A 19,612-nucleotide genomic window follows, 5' to 3' on the forward strand; every position below is an offset into this window, starting at 1 on the left:
AGTAACGGGCTGTCTTGGATCGAAATTAATAATTAATTGCTTAATTACGGCACTATAGCCCTTGATGGGTCTATCCTTGACGTCTTCATCAATTTTTTTCTATATCATTCATTCCACTGACCTCCCTTCTCCAAAACGACCTCCTTCCGAAGTCTCTCAGATCTTCCTCGTTACTCGGATTTTCTAATACACTTTGGGGCTTTTTCAGTTTTCTATTGAGATATCTGTTTTATCAATAGTTTTGGTATATCTATTTTTTAACATTTGTTTATGATTAACCGCCCATCCTGAACTTTGTGACTTACACAACTTCAAGGTCGTTTTCTTATGTATTAATGCCTCCAATTTATAATTCAATTAAATGTCATCGAATTCAATTACACGTTATTCTGGCTGAAAATAAATTGAATTGACACAATAAACCATAACACATTATTGGATAAACATATTTTTAGTATACAATACATACCAAGGCGTACTAACCGCTCCGTCTGCTATAGTCCTAAGCCCTTCCTTAACACAGTATTATGTCACACATTAAAATAGACCTTACTCCTTACAGACACAGTGAAATTTTGAGCACCACAATGTTTTGCTTTGATATCGAATAAGTTAGAATAAATCAGGCTTTGCATGAACTTTCTCAGTGAATTCAAGTTAATGCGATTTATTTAAATTGCTCTATATATACGACTAACAGGGCTCTTTAAATCTAAATCGCCATCTTAAATTAGATGCAAACTTTGACTATTAGAAAGCCAATTATTGGTATAAATCCTTTTTTCTTTCTGGTAGGGTAAAGTGTACTTAATACATAGATGATTTTAAACGGCTTATGCACTAGTTGTGCCCACACTTTGTCATCATCATCATCATAGCAGCCAGAAGATTTCCACTGCTGGACAAAGGCCTCCCCTAAAGATCTAACTTTTTACCAGTGGGAGGCTCCTTTGCACAGGAAGCCGGCTGTGGAGCAGTATTATGTAAACATTACTGTGTTTCGGTCCGAAGGGCGCCGTTGTGAAATTACTGGGCAAATGAGACTTAATATCTTATGTCTCAAGGTGACGAGCGCAATTGTAGTACCGCTCAGAATTTTTGGGTTTTTCAAGAATCCTGAGCGGCACTGCATTGCAATGGGTAGGGCGTATCAATTACCATCAGCTGAACGTCCTGCTCGTTTTATACCTTATAATCATAAAAAAACTACACGATGATCGGCCATTCGCTGCCTTCATACAACGTATACCGGCAATTCTGACCAGATCGTCGGTCCACCTTGTGGAGGTCCTACCAACACTACGTCCTCCGGTACGTGGTCGCCATTCGAGATTTTTACTGCTCCACCGGCCATCTGTCCTTTGAACTATGTGCCCTGCCCACTGCCCCTTCAGTTTCGCAATCATTTGGGATATATCAGTGACTTTGGTTGTGATACAAATCTCCTCATTTCTGATTCGATCTCACAGTCTGAGGATAGCCCTCACCAGTGCCCTCTGAGCAACCTTGAGCTGTCCCATCAGGCTGACTCTTTGTCAGCGTGGACTTCAATCTCTCTCGGCATGTTTATATATAAGATATAACGCGTTATCTCTGTTTATTCTTTAGTATGATAATTTACATCATTATTTTGATGTTTGTTCATTGAGCACGTTGGGAGATTGAATTCGATAATGACATGTGTACGTGAAGACGCAACCAATGCCAGTATACCTCAATAATGATTGTTAAACGTTGATAAACCTAACTAAATAAACAGCCATTTAGTAATGGTATGGTAGCCATGATTGTATCGTCGACATAGCGTGGACAAGCTCGAAACATTGTAGTGAAATCCTCCCGTATCTTATTAACGCCTTAGGCCACATTTACATATAATATGCGACACACCGCATGTAAAACATCTGCAATCGCCATACCTATCAGCACACTACCGCTGCCTTGATATCTAACAAAGCGTCCGTGTTTTTATTTCCGCACGTTTCAACTTCACCCATTTCTATCACAGCGAATGTATAATTCAAAACTCGTTGTTCTTCTTTCAAAAAAAGTTCTAAAGTAAGAAAATCAATATCTGTATCTACGGAGAAAACTATCTCCAGAAATTATTTCATCAGTTTTTAAATCTGTGGGTCGCGGCCCAATTAGGGTTTTAACTAGGGTGGAAAGCCTTACTTGGAGGGTCGCCTGCAGAAGTTAAAGGCAAGGTAGACTACAATAAAAAAAAATGTAGTGAGGGCTTGTTAATTTATCAAATAATTCTCAAATTGTGCTATTTTCAAATTTTATAAATCAAAGTGACGTCTATTTCTCTTTTTAGTTTTTACAAGCTGACCCCACACACGCTGTTCTGTCAATAGAATAATAAATGATGTACTTACCTTTGCATTTCGGGAACAATGTAGTCTAAATCCATCGAAAATTAATGATTTTATAATATGTAGTAATAAACTGATAAGGATTAATATCGTATTTGTGTAAACAGCTTTTATTATTAAACTGGAAACAGTATGTTATACATAAGAGATAGACATGCCATATGCAGACAACTGTAGACCTATATAAGAAACAAAATTGCACCATACATTTGTTATATCTCAAAGAGTTTCAACAGCGTTTTCATTGAAAGCACACTTAAGTAGTGAACCTGGCCTGTTTTTATCGGTTTTGTAGCAGCAAGAGGCTCTATATAGACGTATAAATTATCTAAGATAATATGAATTTTGTTCGTAAAGTGCGGTTTTCCCTTGAAAAGTTCCTTAGCTTTCTTCCACGTACTACAAAGCTGTGGAATGAGCTTCTTTGTGCAGTGTTTCCGGGACGATACAACATGCGTACCTTCAAAATAAGCGCGCACACCTTCCTTAAAGGCCGGCAACGCTCCTGTGATTCCTCTGGTGTTGCAAGAGAATGTGGATGGCGATGATCACTTAAGCCTTACACCAGGTGACCCGTACGCTCGTTTGTCCTCCTTTTTCATAAAAAAAATTAAATAAAATTACATTGTATTTCAGAATAACACGTGGAGTCCCAATGGCGAGGAATCGATCTGGCAAAAAGTTGAAGGTCAATCAATGTCATTATACGCGGCCTACTACGACCACAGGGCACCTCAACACTACATACGAATTCTCGGCATATTTCGCGGTGAGTTACTACATTACACTTATACTCTCTTAATTATTTAAGTGAGAAATAGCAGATTAAATGTTATTTATGAAGGACACAGGCAGAATATCAGACATACTTGAAGGTCTGTACCGCTGGAGCTGGAGTACTCCACAAATATTTATAACTAGCTGACCCAGCAAACGTTGTTATGCTATATAAATTATTTTTAAAGTTAAACCGTTTCTTGGACATTGCAACATTACTTAATTTTTCTAAAATAAAAGAATTTTTCTAATAAACGTAGCCTACTCTTTATTACATAAGCTACCTGCCAATAAAAGTCCCGTCAAAATCGGTCCAGCCATTTCAGAGATTATCCGGAACAAACAGGCAGACAAAAATTGTAAAATATGTTATTTTGGTATATGTACCGTATATATATTCATTTACATCTAGTAAAAACCGGTTATTTCAATATTACAAACAGACACTCCAATTTTATTTATATGTATAGATTAAGCGGAGAAGTGGCTTTTCTCTGTCAGACCATTTGTTCTAACATCTCCGAAATGGCTGACCCAAATTCTATTCTAAGATAAATTATCTAGATAGAGTCTTGCTGTTAGATTACCGATGAAAACAGGCCAGGTTTATTACTTTAGTGTGCGTGACAAGCTACGTCGTACACTCGCGATTTGTACGACACTTTGTGTTAATGTGCGTGCATTGCTTAAAATAGAGGTTAACTGTTAACCTCAATTTTTTCAACCTTTTAACAGCATCCACAGTCTGTCTCGACGTATAAATGATCTAAGGTTTTATTTTTATTCTGGTTAACTAGATCAAAGTATTTAATTTTACCGCCAAACTTTTAGAGAAATTGCTTTATAAACTTAGCTGGACTCGCTTAGAAAATTTATTACTATTTAAATAAGTTAGAAGTAAGAATATGAATAAAAGTTAAAAATAATAATAAAGGCTCATGGATTTATCTATTTCCTTCGCTACATAGCTTTCTTTTAACGCGGTTCGTATATACCTATATGTGGACTCAACCTAACCGTTGGTGAATTATAAATTAAATAAATGTGTAAAGTAAAATAAAAAAATATATATATATTGTTATAAAATATATTTGTGTAATTTTTGGCTGGCTTTTTGATTAGTTGCAAATTCAAATATTTTCATTCAGGCACTTTATAAAAACACTATTATTTATTTATAAATTCGATATTTACCTATTTATTACAATAACATTCGGTTGACATGACTGTTAAATCTTATATATAATATTCTCGTGTCACAATGTTCGTTCCCGTACTCCTCCGAAACGGCTTGACTGATTCTCATGAAATTTTGTGAGCATATTGAGTAGGTCTGAGAATCGGCCAACATCTACTTTTCATCCCCCTAAATGTTAAGGGTGGTCCACACGATTTTTTTTTTTTTAATTTTTTTGACATTTTTTTTTAAATTTGTTTGATTATGAGTCAGCATTAAAAAATACATACAACTTCAAATTTTCACCCATCTACGAACAACAGTAAGTATCTGATTTAATATTACCCTTAGTAAATTAAAACTTATAAACACACACACACAATTCAACTTAAATTACAAAGCATTCTTCATCTACTTTTTGATACATTAATAACAAAAATGTCACGAAAGATTATTTAACATAATACATTAAAACTCAATGCGATATTTTTATTCTATTAATCACTATTAACTAATTAAAGATTAAAGAATGTATTGCCAACCTAATGACCTAGCAATTGTGGTGTCTCCTGTACGAGTTAAGAACAAATCTGTTCACAGTTCAACACTGATGGCAGATTTTTTTTTTATTTATAGTATTCGGAAAACGTACAGTACCTATACACCGATACAGTTTTCACTATTATGTATTTTATTTATTAAATAAGCAGTATTCTAAAGCAAATACATAAATATAATTATAAAAGTTGTATACCTCACTTACAGGCTAACTCAACATGCATAATGAAATAAAAAACAATACAAAATATTTTTAAAAACCTAAACTTACTAAAAAATATTACAAAAAAAAACACAAATATTTAAACTACTAAACAAAACTATTGAATGTATCAACGTGAGAGTAAAAATAAAATAAAATAGAAGAAAAAAACAAATCAGCAATTATTGTAATACACAGCAACGTAAAAATACAGTAACTAAACAGTAAAATACACATTATTTCCTTTAAGAATTCTATAATATTAGCTAAATCTATTAAAGAAATAATAAATTTTGCCTAACAAAACAAATATTGAAGAAAAAAACAAACGACAATATGCATTTAAATATTATTTGAAACACGTGCTATCTCAATTTCCTGGCGCGCAACTTCCAAAAACAACAGATACGTCGCCATCTTTATGGCTTCATAAGATTCTTGTTTTAATAAGTAAACTCACGTCGCGCACAGATTTCGATCAGGAGTCGTTCGCACTCAACATATAAATAAAGGAATCCAATTAATTGAACTCCTCTGGGAGTGAGCAGTATCAAGTAAATCTGCCGACTACCGCCTAAGGTCTCCTCCGCTACAGCAGTGTGTTTTAAAACGTCATATTTTTATTAACCTGTCAAGTATATGTTGGCATGTGGCAAAATAACGAACTAATGATTTATTATTAATAATAATAATTAGTTTCAATATATTTAATTACACAATTAATCTATTAAACTTTACGTTATTGTTCAATGATATTTCATCTTTATAATTATGTTCTGAGCAGATATTACGGAGATTTTATCACGTCATAGCGCCAGAAGCGCCCCCATATAAAGTTCAAGTTACAATTGAGGCGGTGTAGTCGCAAACCTGTCAATTAATTATATTTATAAAGCTCACTGTCTTAATTGATTATAAGTTATTTATAGAACGAAAATATTACTTCTGTTTATCTCCGCATCTCTTCTACGTTGACTTTAAATTTTAACAAGAAGTTAGATGTTTATCTAATTTCGTAGTAATGATGCAACTGTCCAATTAGGTTTAAAGATCATTTATACTCATTAAAAACAATCCGGGGTCTTCTGCTTTTCTGATCACCCAATGTCCCATCTGAGCTATAATAGTCTTGCATATAGTGGCGAAATTTACCTTTGTATTCTAATGTTATTGTAGCAGTTTCTCATTAAAACACGGATAAAACTGCATTTTTAAAAAATTGAAGCCTAAGCGATTTCTCGCCCCCGAAACTAACTGTATACTAAATTTCATTAAAATCTTAGGAGCCGTTTCCAAGATTCAGAATATATGTCTATATATATATACATTGAAAATGGTCATTGTTTGAGGCTCAATCACGCCTGAACCACTGATCGTATCGACGTGAAACTACCACTATTCGATGTGAGTTTATCCTAGATGGTTTATGGCTTTTATTAATAATAATCTATAAAAATCAATTAGGAATAGTATCTTGTAAATTAATGATGCCATCATAAACATAACTTATAAAAAACCGAGTCTCGCAACTCAGTTCTTCTACCGTAAAAAGTTTTGAGATCCATGTAATACCACGTCTTTCAATTTATTTTTACCCTTATTCATAATAGTCTGCTAACTTAAAGCATTGCTAATTCTCACTCTGTCTTCTTCTATTGACCTAGTCAGAATGAGAAAAAACACTTCTAAGCTATTTAAAGTTAGCGGACCATTATGAATAAGGGGGATAGTCTCTACTTAACGGTCCTTCTGTCTTAAGTTATTACATAATTAGCTAACCTAACAACATGTTATAGTGAGCATATCAATATTGATAGTATTTTATGTTTTAAATAAATAGATTAACTAGGAAATCGCATGAATACACAGTGTGTGTTTATTAAAATTTATTTCACAATTTACATATTATATATAAATATCCGGACAACCGAGCCTTGCTCGAATTTTTAAGAATGTACAAACTTGAATTTAAAAAAAAAGTAATAGGACATCTGGATTCGAACCGGGTCTTCTGCTTTCCGGATCACCCAATGTCCCATCTGAGCTACTATAGTCTTGTATATAGTGTCGAAATTTACCTTTGTATTCTAAAGTTATTGTAGCTGTTTCTCATTAAAACGGATAAAACTACATTTTTTTAAATTGAAACCTAGCTAGATGGATTTATCGCCCCCGAAACCCCCTATATACTAAATTTTATGAAAATCGTTGGAGCCGATTCCGAGATTCCAATTATATATATATACAAGAATTGCTCATTTAAAGATATAAGATTAGATTGTTTAGTGCGATAGCCATGTCAATCTTTTTATTATATATATTTGATTATTCATATTTTATCATTTATAATTCGTGATCTCATATATAATATATGGGATAACAAAGGTATTTTAAACAGTTAGTCTAGAAAACTGAACCAAATTTAAAAAAAAAATCCTTGACTTATACACAAAATCCTAATTTTATTCTCAATTTGAAGCTTCCATGTCTGCTTGAAGTGCCTTAAACTTTTGATGATCGGTCAGTCAGTCAGTGAGTGACAAAATTAAGAAACTTTGACTATTTATAATCCAAATTCTCACATGGAGTACTGTTCTCACCTCTCGGCGGGTGCTCCCCAGTACCAGCTTCTTCCATTTGACTGCATACAACGAAGAGCGGTTCGAATCATTGACGATCAAGTCATCTCCGATCGGCTTGGTTCTCTAGCATTGCGTAGAGATGTGGGTTCTCTCTGCATCTTCTACCGCATTTATCACGGGGACTGCTCAGAGGAGCTGTTCGGGTTGATTCCAGCGGCGAATTCCACCACCGGACATTACGTGCAAAGTACCATCCGCATCACGTAGACGTCTGCCACTTTGTGGAATCAACTACCGGCAGCGGTCTTCCCGAACAGATACGACTTAGGGACCTTTAAGAAAAAAGCATACTCCCACCTTAAAGGCCGGCAACGCATTTCTTGACACACCTGTTGTTGCGGATGTCCATGGGCGGTTGCCTCACCTCTCCCCATCCCGTGAGCCTCTTGCCCGTTTGCCCCCTCTCATATAAAAAAAAACAAATTCAAATATTTTTATTCAAAATAAGATGTGACGATGATGTCCTATTGAATGTCTAAAACTACCACCCATTCCACAATGAATGCCTCAGACCTGAGAAGAATGGGCGCAACAAACTCATCGGGCTTTTTTTTTCTTTAAGTCAATTTTAAGTTAAGTTTGAAATTTGAAATACAACTGAGTTTATACAATTCAGGCTTCTAATTTTATGCAGAACGAAGTTATAGGGGGTCAAAAATGGCCTGAACTGTTTCGAGAAAAGGTTGGTATGGCCGTGCCGCTTGTCTTTGCTCGACTTGGCGGGGGAACTCCCGTGCTCCCAGATAATATCCTGTTAAACAATTATCTTTATAAGTTCCAAATGATACATTCAAATATTGACATTGTAAACACTTCAATCCCGACGAAGTAACAAAAACTGAGAATTTACCCGAAGGAGCGTTACATAGCCGTACATGAAAGCTTAGTCTCACTCAATACTCTTAAAGTAAACTGAAGCTAAATTATGGGTACCAAAACGGCGCTTATTTCTGCTGTAAAGTTATTACATTACTGTGTTTCGGTCTGAAGGGCGCCGTAGCTAGTGAAATAACTGGGCAAATGAGACTTGACAACTTATGTGTCAAGGTGAATTTTTGAATTTTTGGGTTTTTCAATAATCCTGAGCGGCATTGCATTGTAATGGGCAGGGCATATCAATTACCAACAGCTGAACGTCCTGCTCGTCTCGTCTCTAATCTTCATTAAAAAAAAACTATAATACATTATATAGATATAAACCAATGGTCATTGAGTGGCTATCAGTTGTGGTATGGTGGTATAAGTAGTGATTCAATAAAACTAATTAATTCAAGTCTAATACATAACAGTTTAATCTACTTTAACAATTCACACACACATTAAGTACACTGATACACATGAAGTTAAACCATTACAATATAGAAAGAAGGAGAAAACACAGGATATTACGACACGACAGTTGCACAGTAGGTAAATTTTATAGACAAGCGACACGGGCTTCACTGCGAATGATCAAGACACGACTCCTGTACCGGCGCGGGCGCGGGTCGTTGAACGATATTCGTTCTGCGCAGGCGCAATATTCACCGGTGACAAGCGGTGGATTTCCACTGCACAATACTGAATATTTCATGTGGAATTATTGTTAATATTAATCTGTATGTTTGTGTATAAGTGTGTTTTAATTAATATAGTTAAGTGTGAATATTAATATTGTTGTTGTTGTTGCAGTGTAATAAAATATATATCATATATAATAATTAATAGTATATAGATAGTAATAAGTTATGTGTTGTGTAGGTGTAGTGTACGTGTTAGTGTATGTATCGGCCACAAACCTATATATCTATTTGATTGTTCTCTCGTAAGGCTGTTGCTACCATCCTCCGTTCTTTGTATCCCTGACACTGTGTTGGTAGGCCCGCCACTATATTGACCGATACGAAGGCGATATAAAGTCCAATGGCTTACTTTAAATAATAAAATACTCGGTTACCATCATTGTTTATAACTAAAACGCTCGATATCTTCTCATATCATTTATGAGTGGATATTTTTATATTATCCTAGAGATCCTGGTGAAGGTATAAGGCTAAATAAATAAAAATAATATTGTTTTGTAATTACGTGTGCAAAATTTCATGTGGACTTCTGCAAGTGTTTCAAAATTACGTTCTAAGGTTCAAATAACAACTGAATACAATTTATCTTAAAGTACCGGACAGTACTGTGTCACAAGTATTCAAGTTGTGGTTAAATATTAGAAATGTACTTACTTAGTGTCAAGTACTAACTCCTACGGTTACTTCTATACTTATGCAGTAAGTTTTAGAGTGTTTAGCAGAACTTGTTACGCCGTCCCCGTTATATTCAAATGTATTTCTTTGGCATATAAATATAAGCATAAATATTCTATTTAATGTTATTATCTGCCTACTGGTCTTTTTAGTCAGGATGATCCGTAAGGGAAGGAAAGTTTTATTCTTAGATACACACATCAAAAATGTCTAAGCAACATGTACTAATTTAAATTTTAGAATGGTTTTTCACATTATAACGTTGTATTTTATTTTTAAAATATTATTTTAGGGTCCTATGATGTAAAAATAACAGCTGTTGTCTTTATAAGTTCTTTAAATAACATAAATTAACAATATTAGAATATACTGCAGAAACTAAGGTACTTACTTAAGCAACAAAACATTTTTTTAACAAAATGAAATTTCTAAGGAAATTGGATATTTTTTTACAACCAGCCAATATGTCATCATTAACAAAAAAGTTTACATACCTATGCACTTTGAGTGAATAAAGACTTAGAAATTAATTAATATAAATGGTAAATTTGTAATATCATGCATGTTGCTTTAGACTTTTTTGATGTGTGTAATTTATACGTCTCTTGCTGTTAGACAACCGATAAAAACAGACCACGAATATTAGTTTAGTGGCATTGTTTTTTTCTCAAAATTGATTCCCTTAGAATTCTTTTTGATGTCATTTCTAATATACTAGATACTACTACCGCTTCGGAAACAAATGGCACTCTGAGAGAGATGAAACGGCGCAAGAAACTCTCCCAGCATTCGTTTTTTTTAGCGTTCTTTTCAATAAAAATAAACAATTTATTTATTTATTTATTTATTAAGGCTTACCAACTAGATACATAATTTTACATATACGAATAAGATAAACATTAATAAGTGTTACTATTTACATATCTAAATTAAAGGTATGCACATCGTTACTAAACTAAAAAACTAATGCTAAAAACAAATTAGAAATTTAACAATAATGAATTTACTACTAATACTAATTACATAGTTACTAATCTATATTTAAGCCTTTTAATGACAAGGACACCTGTTTTTTATAAAAGTTAATATTTGAAAATATATCGATGTTATGATCTAATTTAAATATTTTATTATAGCTTACACATATGAGTTGAATGGGAGATGTTAATCCGTAGTTATTTCTATAAAATTTAATAAATATTGGGGAATAAATACCTATTCGACAATTAAATGACGGTACACAAATGCCAATATTTTGAAGAATATCTGGACAGTCTATTGGGTTGTTTATGAGTTTGTAAAGAAAATATATTATTTGTTGTATTATTTCTATAAAAATATTGTACAGTCATTTCTATCGCTATAAAATAATCATAATCTAGTCTCAGGCTGTCCGATCACTTAGATATTCAGCTGTGGAGTAATAGGATTTACGTTTTATTACGATTTAGTGTGCGTGACAAGCTACGTATTACACTCGCGATTTGTATGATACTTTGTGTTAGTGTGCGTGAATTGCTCAAAAGAGAGGTTAATTCTAAACTCAATTTTTTTCGACGTTTTCACGCTGCCATAGTCTATTTAAAAGAATAAATGATGTAAGGTTTTATTGTGCGCTTCTTTTATGGAAAATGAGAACAAAGCGTACAAGCGAGCGTACGGGTCACCTGGTATTAAGTGATCACCGCCGCCCACATTCTGTTGCAACACCAGAGGAATCACAGGAGCGTTTCCGGCCTTTAAGGAAGGTGTACGCCCTATATATTATTCACTCGACCAGCAAGTATCTAACTGTTTAATGAATATATATATTAGTATGTCTAACTAATTGCAACAAAATTAGTTGCTTCGGAAACAAATGGCGCTCTGAGAGTGAAGCGGCGCAAGAAACTCTGCCAGCATTCTTTTTTTGCGCTCTTTTCAATAAAAATATACAATATTGTACAATCATTTCTATCGCTATAAAATAATCACAATCTAGTCCCAGGCTATCCGATCATTTACATATTCAGCAGTGGAGTAATAGGATTTACGACAGAGCCATTTTTTTATAAAACATTAAAATTTATTTATAGATAATGCCTGAACAGTGGCTGGGACTTAATTATAGAAGTGTATACATTTACCCTTAAAGTTATTATGTATCTTATGAAGCCTACTAGAATTAATTACAAGCAATCCCTTATTTCTAGTGTTATAATAATGAAAATCACTATTAAGAGCAAAAAGGTGACGATTTTTGTGAACGTATATTAAATTTTCATAAATGTCCTGACAATGAACAGTCATAATATTTATTTCTTTAAATTTTTCTTTGATAGACTGTTTGATAGACTGTTTTCTTTGAATACCGTACGATACCACGGACCTTTCAGATATCCGGTTAACTTGAAATTTAACTTTAAAAATCCATAATAATCCTTAATTTGAATCCAAAAATTACTTATCTAATTATTATTTCGTGTAGAGTATTTTCGGTAGTTGTGATTTTGATGTGAAGTCAATTTATATAGAAGCCATTTTGTTGCACAGTAAAATAATTTTTTTTTTCCTTTATTGATTTAGGGGCAGTAAAATAAGTTAATAGAAGTCAAAAAGCAAGGCGTTGCTTGATGTGAATTACTATAAATATTATATTATTAGATATTAGTGAAAAAAATAATTTCGAAAATATCTTTAAACGCAAAGTACGCTTTTAATTTTTTTTGCTAATCGAACATTATTTTCTACTTTTTACTTTAGTTTTTGAAGTGAAAACTTGCTTAGCGGCGTTGAGCAATTTTCTTGGGATGGATATAAAATGTTAAACTCGCGTCGCGAAAATTCGTAACACAGTCGTTGAAATTAAGGATGAAAGATTTTTACTTATAACTAATTATTGTTCTCATATTTCAACTAAATAATCATAATGATTGAGAAGCCGAAACACCGCGAGGTCGAGGGATTGAATATCAGCCGCGAAATGTTTTTACAGTCTATTGAGGATGAAAGTTGATTTTTCAGAGATAATTTTTAATGTAAAATAATTGTAATAGTTCTGAAGCGTTTAATAAATTGTCATTTTGTGTACGATAGCGTAATAAATGAATATTGTATTTAAACACATAACCACTAGTTTTATACTGATACATAAAGCAATTCGTGCGAAACTATACCCTAACTATTGCAAAATATTAAAAAATGCACAACGTTAATGTTTAAGTTTTCACTTATTTTTACGTTTACGTTACGTTTTCACTATTATTTATTTTAATCATGAAACGATGATAATTTTACTTATTACTTATTTTATTATTATTAAATTATCTTCAGCCCTTGATAAGTATGCAAAGCTTCAAACTAATCTAACGATTCCTAAGAGACAAAATCACTGTCAAAGATTCCTTTACATAGATACATACCAAGCTACTAAAAGCGTGTTAAAAAAGGGGTAAAAAGTTCTAGATCTATGGCGCGAAGCGATAACCAAGCACTCATTTGTCACTCGAGTCGAGTTCGTGTCGAGTAAATTCTCCCCAGGCTGAGATTAACGTCTTCCCTCTTGGAGTATTAAACCATCCGAAGACGACAGCTTAATATGATGTACATACAAAACTACGGTTTTTTTGCTGCGTGTTTTTAGCTCAGTTTATTTTAAGTAAAAATATTACTATGCTATGTGGCTAATTTCGTGTTCAATCTCACCCACATTTAACCTTTTTTGGGATGGCCCAAGAACATCTTAATTGTGGAGACGCGTTATAGGCAAAAATCATCTTATTTTCCTGTATTCCTTCCTTTGAGGCCAAATAAATGGAAGAAAAAACATAGATTAAGTTTATAGTTGGATCTTCATCCAATTTCGTATAATTGCCTTACAAGGCAGTCACAAAGTAAGTAAGTATTATTAAATAAAAATATTAGACTTGCGCAAAATGTTATTAATAATAATGTATTAACAGATAAATAATACAAATCATTTATTGTTAATAACATTTCATCAATTGAACAGCTTTATTCAGCGCAGCTCGCTCTCCACCTCAATAAAAAAAACTAAAAATCTATCTATCTAGATCTATTACACACTTTTGTAATCTTTTTTCGCGTTTTCTATTGATACTGTATGGAATAGGGAATTAAGATTGATATATTGAAGTGATAGTTTACGATTGATTGACAGATGTCATTTTTGGATTCTTAATGATCTTTGATAAGATATCGAATATTGAAAGCGGTTCTTATTCTAGTTTTTGTTGTATTTCAAATAAACATTAGTTTAAATCTTCTCTTAACACTTTGACAACTGTTCATAAGCGAATTAAATTATACCCCAAAACGAAATATTATTACCTACTGTTCGAATTCTTTATTCCATGATTGCGGCACTGTCTGGCATCTCCTTTAGTTTTAATACTCTATGTATTCCTATATCGGGCAGCCTTATTTTGCCAGGCTGTATAGTGACGTACACGGTCGTATTAAAACACTCCTATCGCAAGCTTTCCTTTTTAGGATAACACCATACTTTAGCGGCTCCTTGTATCATGAATTCTCTTGGAGTAAATGTATCCAAAAAGTTTCATTTACAAACATGTATCCATGGCATCTTAAGATGTTTTTACTTTAAATTTAATTTCAATGTACAAAAAAATTAGTGTTTTTACAGATAAGTAAATAGGTAGATCGTTAATTGTAAGCTCGGAGAACTACAATTTTTTGAGAAAAGATGTTTTGTGGATTACAATCTGCTTCTACTTTCATATTTCATATATGTAGATGGCAAATAGCGGAACGAGAAGATAAACATTATTAAATGTAATATTATTTAAAGCAAATACTATAAATAGGAAAGTATAAAAGACACACACAAAAATGTTAGTCGTCGAATATTGGTGAACATTTTATAAAACATTTAAATAATTTTGGAATAAAAATTAATTTTGGCGCGTTTAGCACATTACTTTGTGTAATGCATGGAACTGAGCTCGTTCCTATAAAGTCGCCTAAGGGAGTGCGACCAGTCAGAGCGAAATTTAACAAAGTAATTTATATAGCTGAAGTAATGGCTATAAAATATTAGAAAATGTTGCAAAATAATATTATGTTCTAAAACATTCAACAATGTGAATGTTAAAACAGTGATCGTGTTGTATTGTTGTGAAATGTCATCTAACATTACTGCTCTGTGGCAGCCTCACAAGAGTAAAATAAGACTACTATTTGTTATAATACTGACACATATTTATACAACTGTGGGTACAAGACAACGATATATTTAATACAATATACTTACTTAAACATACATAAATACATCTACATCCATGAGTCGAAAACAAACACACAAATCTATCATTTAAATGTTTGCACCTACCGGGCTTCGAGCCCGGGACCACTAGCTCAGTAGGCAGGGTCACTAACCACTGGGCGATAACGAGTCGTCAAACTTATAAAGGACTTAATCACATTTATATTATGAGGATAGAGAACTTCACATTATTAACATTTGCAGGCAGCCTGTGAGGGGTGAAGCAGGATTCATAATAAAATAAAAATCGCTATTCATTTATTTAATAGTTATTTATGCAACTGTTGTGTAATAAGGGGTAGTAAAACACGAAAGTGGGTTTTAATACCAAATAGATTCTAAAGAAGTTAGCTTATTGCTAATATTAAAAACCTAGTCCTAGTTACCATTACATAATCCAAACGAGTGTTGTAATGAAAACGGATGATGTAATGTTGTACTGAATTTCATTACAACAGTCGTTTGGATGATGTCATGGTTATTAGGACATTGGGTGTTTTAATGTTGGCAATAAGGTTACTGTTTTATAATCTTAAACAGAAGATTTAAAGCATGGGTGTAGATAAAGAAAGTACATAGATAAAGAAAGTGCTTTTGATATTAATAAATAATAATTTTAAATATATTATTATTGTATTTTATATAATTAAAATATATTTTAACTAAATTTAAGACAGTATAAACCATACTAGTACAAGCACGGATAGCGTTGCCAGATCGCCAAACCTAATAGCCAGACATATTAGCCGGTTTGCTGAACATTAGGGTAAAAAGATCTACAAAAGGACACTCTTGGTTTATTTAGTGTCTCAGTATTACTATACTTACTACAGAAAAATAAAAATAAATTAAAATCCATATAATGAAAAAATTCGCAAAACTTTTTAAGTTGTTATCATAAATCTTGTTAAATTAAAGTATAAATAAAATCAAACACCAAATCAGTCTAAAACTTTATTATTAAACAGTTAAAAAAAATCATCAGACAAAATTAAATACTTGATTATCATTTATCAACATTTTTAAATTAAAGAAAAAAGACTAACAAAAGCCGGACAAGCCAAACACCGTTTATTTTGACCGGACATACAATCAAAAAGCCTAACTATGTCCGGCTTAACCGGACACCTGGCAACGTAAACATAGACTACAGATACAAACTATCGTTTAGAAAAGAAATCATAAATAACCGCCTGTTAATACAGAATGCTTAAAAATAACAAAAAGTTTCCCACTGCCATGTACAGTTCGTCGTAGAAGCTCACAATAGCCTTCAGTTAATGTATAACTAGGAAATGTCATCCTGCAACAGAGCTAGCAAGCGAAGAACCGTTGTAATGATAGCCCTCGGGTCTCAGAGCCGCTACGAATACACCGAAGGAAATTATTATTGCTTATATAACTTCACATTCTATAATAGTCTTTGTGTTGCCTAGGAATTGTTATGAAGTTTATTTATTAAACAAGTATTATGCAATCAAATGAATAAGTACCTTCCGGGCACTGGTTTCTGAATAGGTTTGCAATAAATGCATATAATTTATTTGCGATTTTATTGCGTATAGTCGATTCGGATTTTATTCTCGCCCGGAAAACACTTTCTCTGGATATGTTTATTGTATTATCCAGGAGAAATCTTCCTCTACCAACTTTGTTTTAACAACGCAAAAAATTTCATAGGTATATTTAATAATTTTTAATATTGATCAAGTTGTTTTAGAGATAGATGATAATATTTTTTAATTCAATAACGTAATTATATTCTTTTTCAGGTCGTAACCCAACTTCAATGGACCAGCTATTTTGTCAAATGCGTTCATTGTCCGGAGAAGATATTGTTGAGGTTGTCGCAGCAAAACCACTGGAAATATGGTGGCATGAATGGGATAATACTTCGTTGGAAGTTGAAACACCACTTCTTCTCTCTTGTCCGTTGATGGAACCTTTAAAAGAAACCTCTATAGTTTCGATAATTACAGAACCATGTAACGACCCAGTTAATGCATTCATTGTCAAGCGAAAACATACAGTTAAATATGAAAGATCATTCACAATATGTGTTAAGGATATGAACTTTCAAAACGATATATCAGATAGTTTATTAGAATGGATAGAAACAAACAGACTACTTGGTGCGGAAGCTATAGACATGTACCTCGATAGCGTACATAAGAACACTGAAGCAATTCTGCAGTTCTACCAGTCAATAGGATTCGTAAGGCTTTTCAAAGTTCCTATAAAAAGTAATCCAGAAAGATCTTTGTGGCAAAGAAGAAGGGATCATATCATTTCGTACAACGACTGTTTGTATAGGAATTTAATTGAATCAAGTTTTTTAATACCACTTGATATAGATGAAGTTATAATACCTAAAATAGCATATACTTGGTCTCATCTTGTGAATAGACTCAGTCGGCAAGGCTGGGACTCCTATCATCATTCTGCTATTTTAATACGTAATGTATTCTTCTTTAAATCAATGCAAGATAGAAACAAACATAAATACAAGAGTGCTAACAGAAAACGAAAAAAAATATACGATAAACGCGATGATGTGCGAATAATAGATAATGATTTTGAAAATAATGATATAGATATTACAGAAAAAAGTGACAATAATATCGAAGAAAACGACAATGAAGACTTCAAAAGAGGTATTGTTGCATGTGGTAAAGAAATCGCCATGCCAAAATTGGCTCACCATACAGTCAGATCAGCCACTATAAGTCCAATAGGGCATTACAGTAAAAGCTTTATGTTGACAAATAGGGTTTTAACAGCATTTAATCACTACCCACTTGCAAGCGTTGGCTCAATGGGATTTACAGCTTGGGCGGCACCATTGAAAGAAGTCCAATTGAATCATTATAAGGTATTACTATAAATAACATACTTAAAATAGTTTCAATACAATCGTTCGTTTCGATATTTTTGTCGTTTTATTACTTAGGGTGTCAGTCAATGATCGCACCGCTCCTTTGAAGGCTTAGACTTGGTGGTAAGTATTTGGGATCAATAATAATGGGAGACCAAGCTCCTTTGCACAGGATGCCGGCTAGATTATGGGTACCACAACTGCGCCAATTTCTGCCGTGAAACAGTAATGTGTAAGCATTATTGTGTTTCGGTCTGAAGGGCGCCGTAGCTAGTGAAATTACTGGGCCAATGAGACTTTCAGATAGTTTTCTAACTCTTTCACGTATTCTTGCAAATATTGATCTGACACCATACAATCTATCTACGATCTGATGATGGTATATTTTCTTTTCCTACTTCCAGCTATATATTTGTGTATATATATTTGTGTGTGTGTGTTCTAAATTTTATTCAGTAAACCTACCCGCGAAATTGTAATTGTGGCTTATTTGTGGCGTGTGAAAATAATCAGGACAAATAGCTCTTCGGATGATAAATGCGGTAGAAGACGCACAATGGCGACGTCTCTACGCAACGCCAAGTGATCTAGCCGTTCACAGAGCACTGGGTCCCGCCCCGCCAAACGGTTGGAGCTGATACTGGGGTGCGCCAGACCAGTGATGACAGCAATACTCCATATATCGCCTGACCTACGCTTTGTAGAGCGCTAGAGTGTGGGCCGTCTTGAAGTATTGCCGTGCTCTACGTATGACACTCAGCTTCTTCGAAGCCAATTTGGCTTTACCAACCAGATAACCACTAAATTGGTAATCGCTCTAGATTTCAAGATTCATTCCGATAATAGGTGAGGCATTTTTAATAGATAGCTGGTACAATATTACATTATAAAATGCTTTTCAGGAATCGTGCAATGTGACAGTGGTATCAGAATGTGGTCAATACACGCAGCGCGGCCGCTTGGACGAATCAGCACTCCGTTTAAATCGACGACTCACGCGAGCTCTCAAGAACGCGCTGTGCCTGCAAAATAAAAACACTTCGCTCTATACTTGTGTTTTCTTTTCATATTACAAAGACATGTCGCCGACTATTACTATTTTCTATACAGTCGTTCAACATTGCGTAACAACCAGTGGGAGGCTCCTTTGCACAGGATGCCGGCTAGATTATGGGTACCACAACGGCGCCTATTTCAGCCGTGAAGCAGTAATGTGTAAGCGTTACTGTGTTTCGGTCTGAACTCTGAAAGGCGCCGTAGCTAGTGAAATTACTTGGCAAATGAGACTTAACATCTTACATCTAAAAGTAACAATGGTCTGACATAATCGGTACTTATTTATAAACTACTTGCGTAAAAAATACTATTTGTGATGTTATTGTTTGTGAAATTACAATTATGTTAATTGAAATGGTAACGCATTTTCAATACCCATTTACTATTTGTAAATCAATCACTACGTATTGACTCATGAGAGAGACT

At 33.6% G+C, this 19,612-nt stretch overlaps 1 protein-coding gene across 3 annotated transcripts in view; it reads left to right on the top strand.

Moving 5' to 3' along the window:
* LOC126977890 (uncharacterized) overlaps window positions 1-19,410 on the top strand; it is a 71,755-nt gene extending 52,345 nt beyond the window's left edge. For all 3 annotated transcript variants that reach the window (XM_050826522.1, XM_050826521.1, XM_050826520.1), the window contains 3 exons: window positions 3,015-3,147; window positions 17,028-18,127; window positions 19,033-19,410. In XM_050826522.1, the coding sequence (XP_050682479.1) occupies window positions 3,075-3,147; window positions 17,028-18,127; window positions 19,033-19,371 (1,512 nt within the window). In that variant the 5' untranslated portion in view covers window positions 3,015-3,074 and the 3' untranslated portion in view covers window positions 19,372-19,410. The remainder of the gene's footprint in view (window positions 1-3,014; window positions 3,148-17,027; window positions 18,128-19,032) is intronic.
* The last annotated feature ends 202 nt before the right edge of the window (window positions 19,411-19,612 follow it).

This window comes from Leptidea sinapis, chromosome 46 (assembly GCF_905404315.1).
Source record: "Leptidea sinapis chromosome 46, ilLepSina1.1, whole genome shotgun sequence".
NCBI classification, from domain to species: domain Eukaryota; kingdom Metazoa; phylum Arthropoda; class Insecta; order Lepidoptera; family Pieridae; genus Leptidea; species Leptidea sinapis.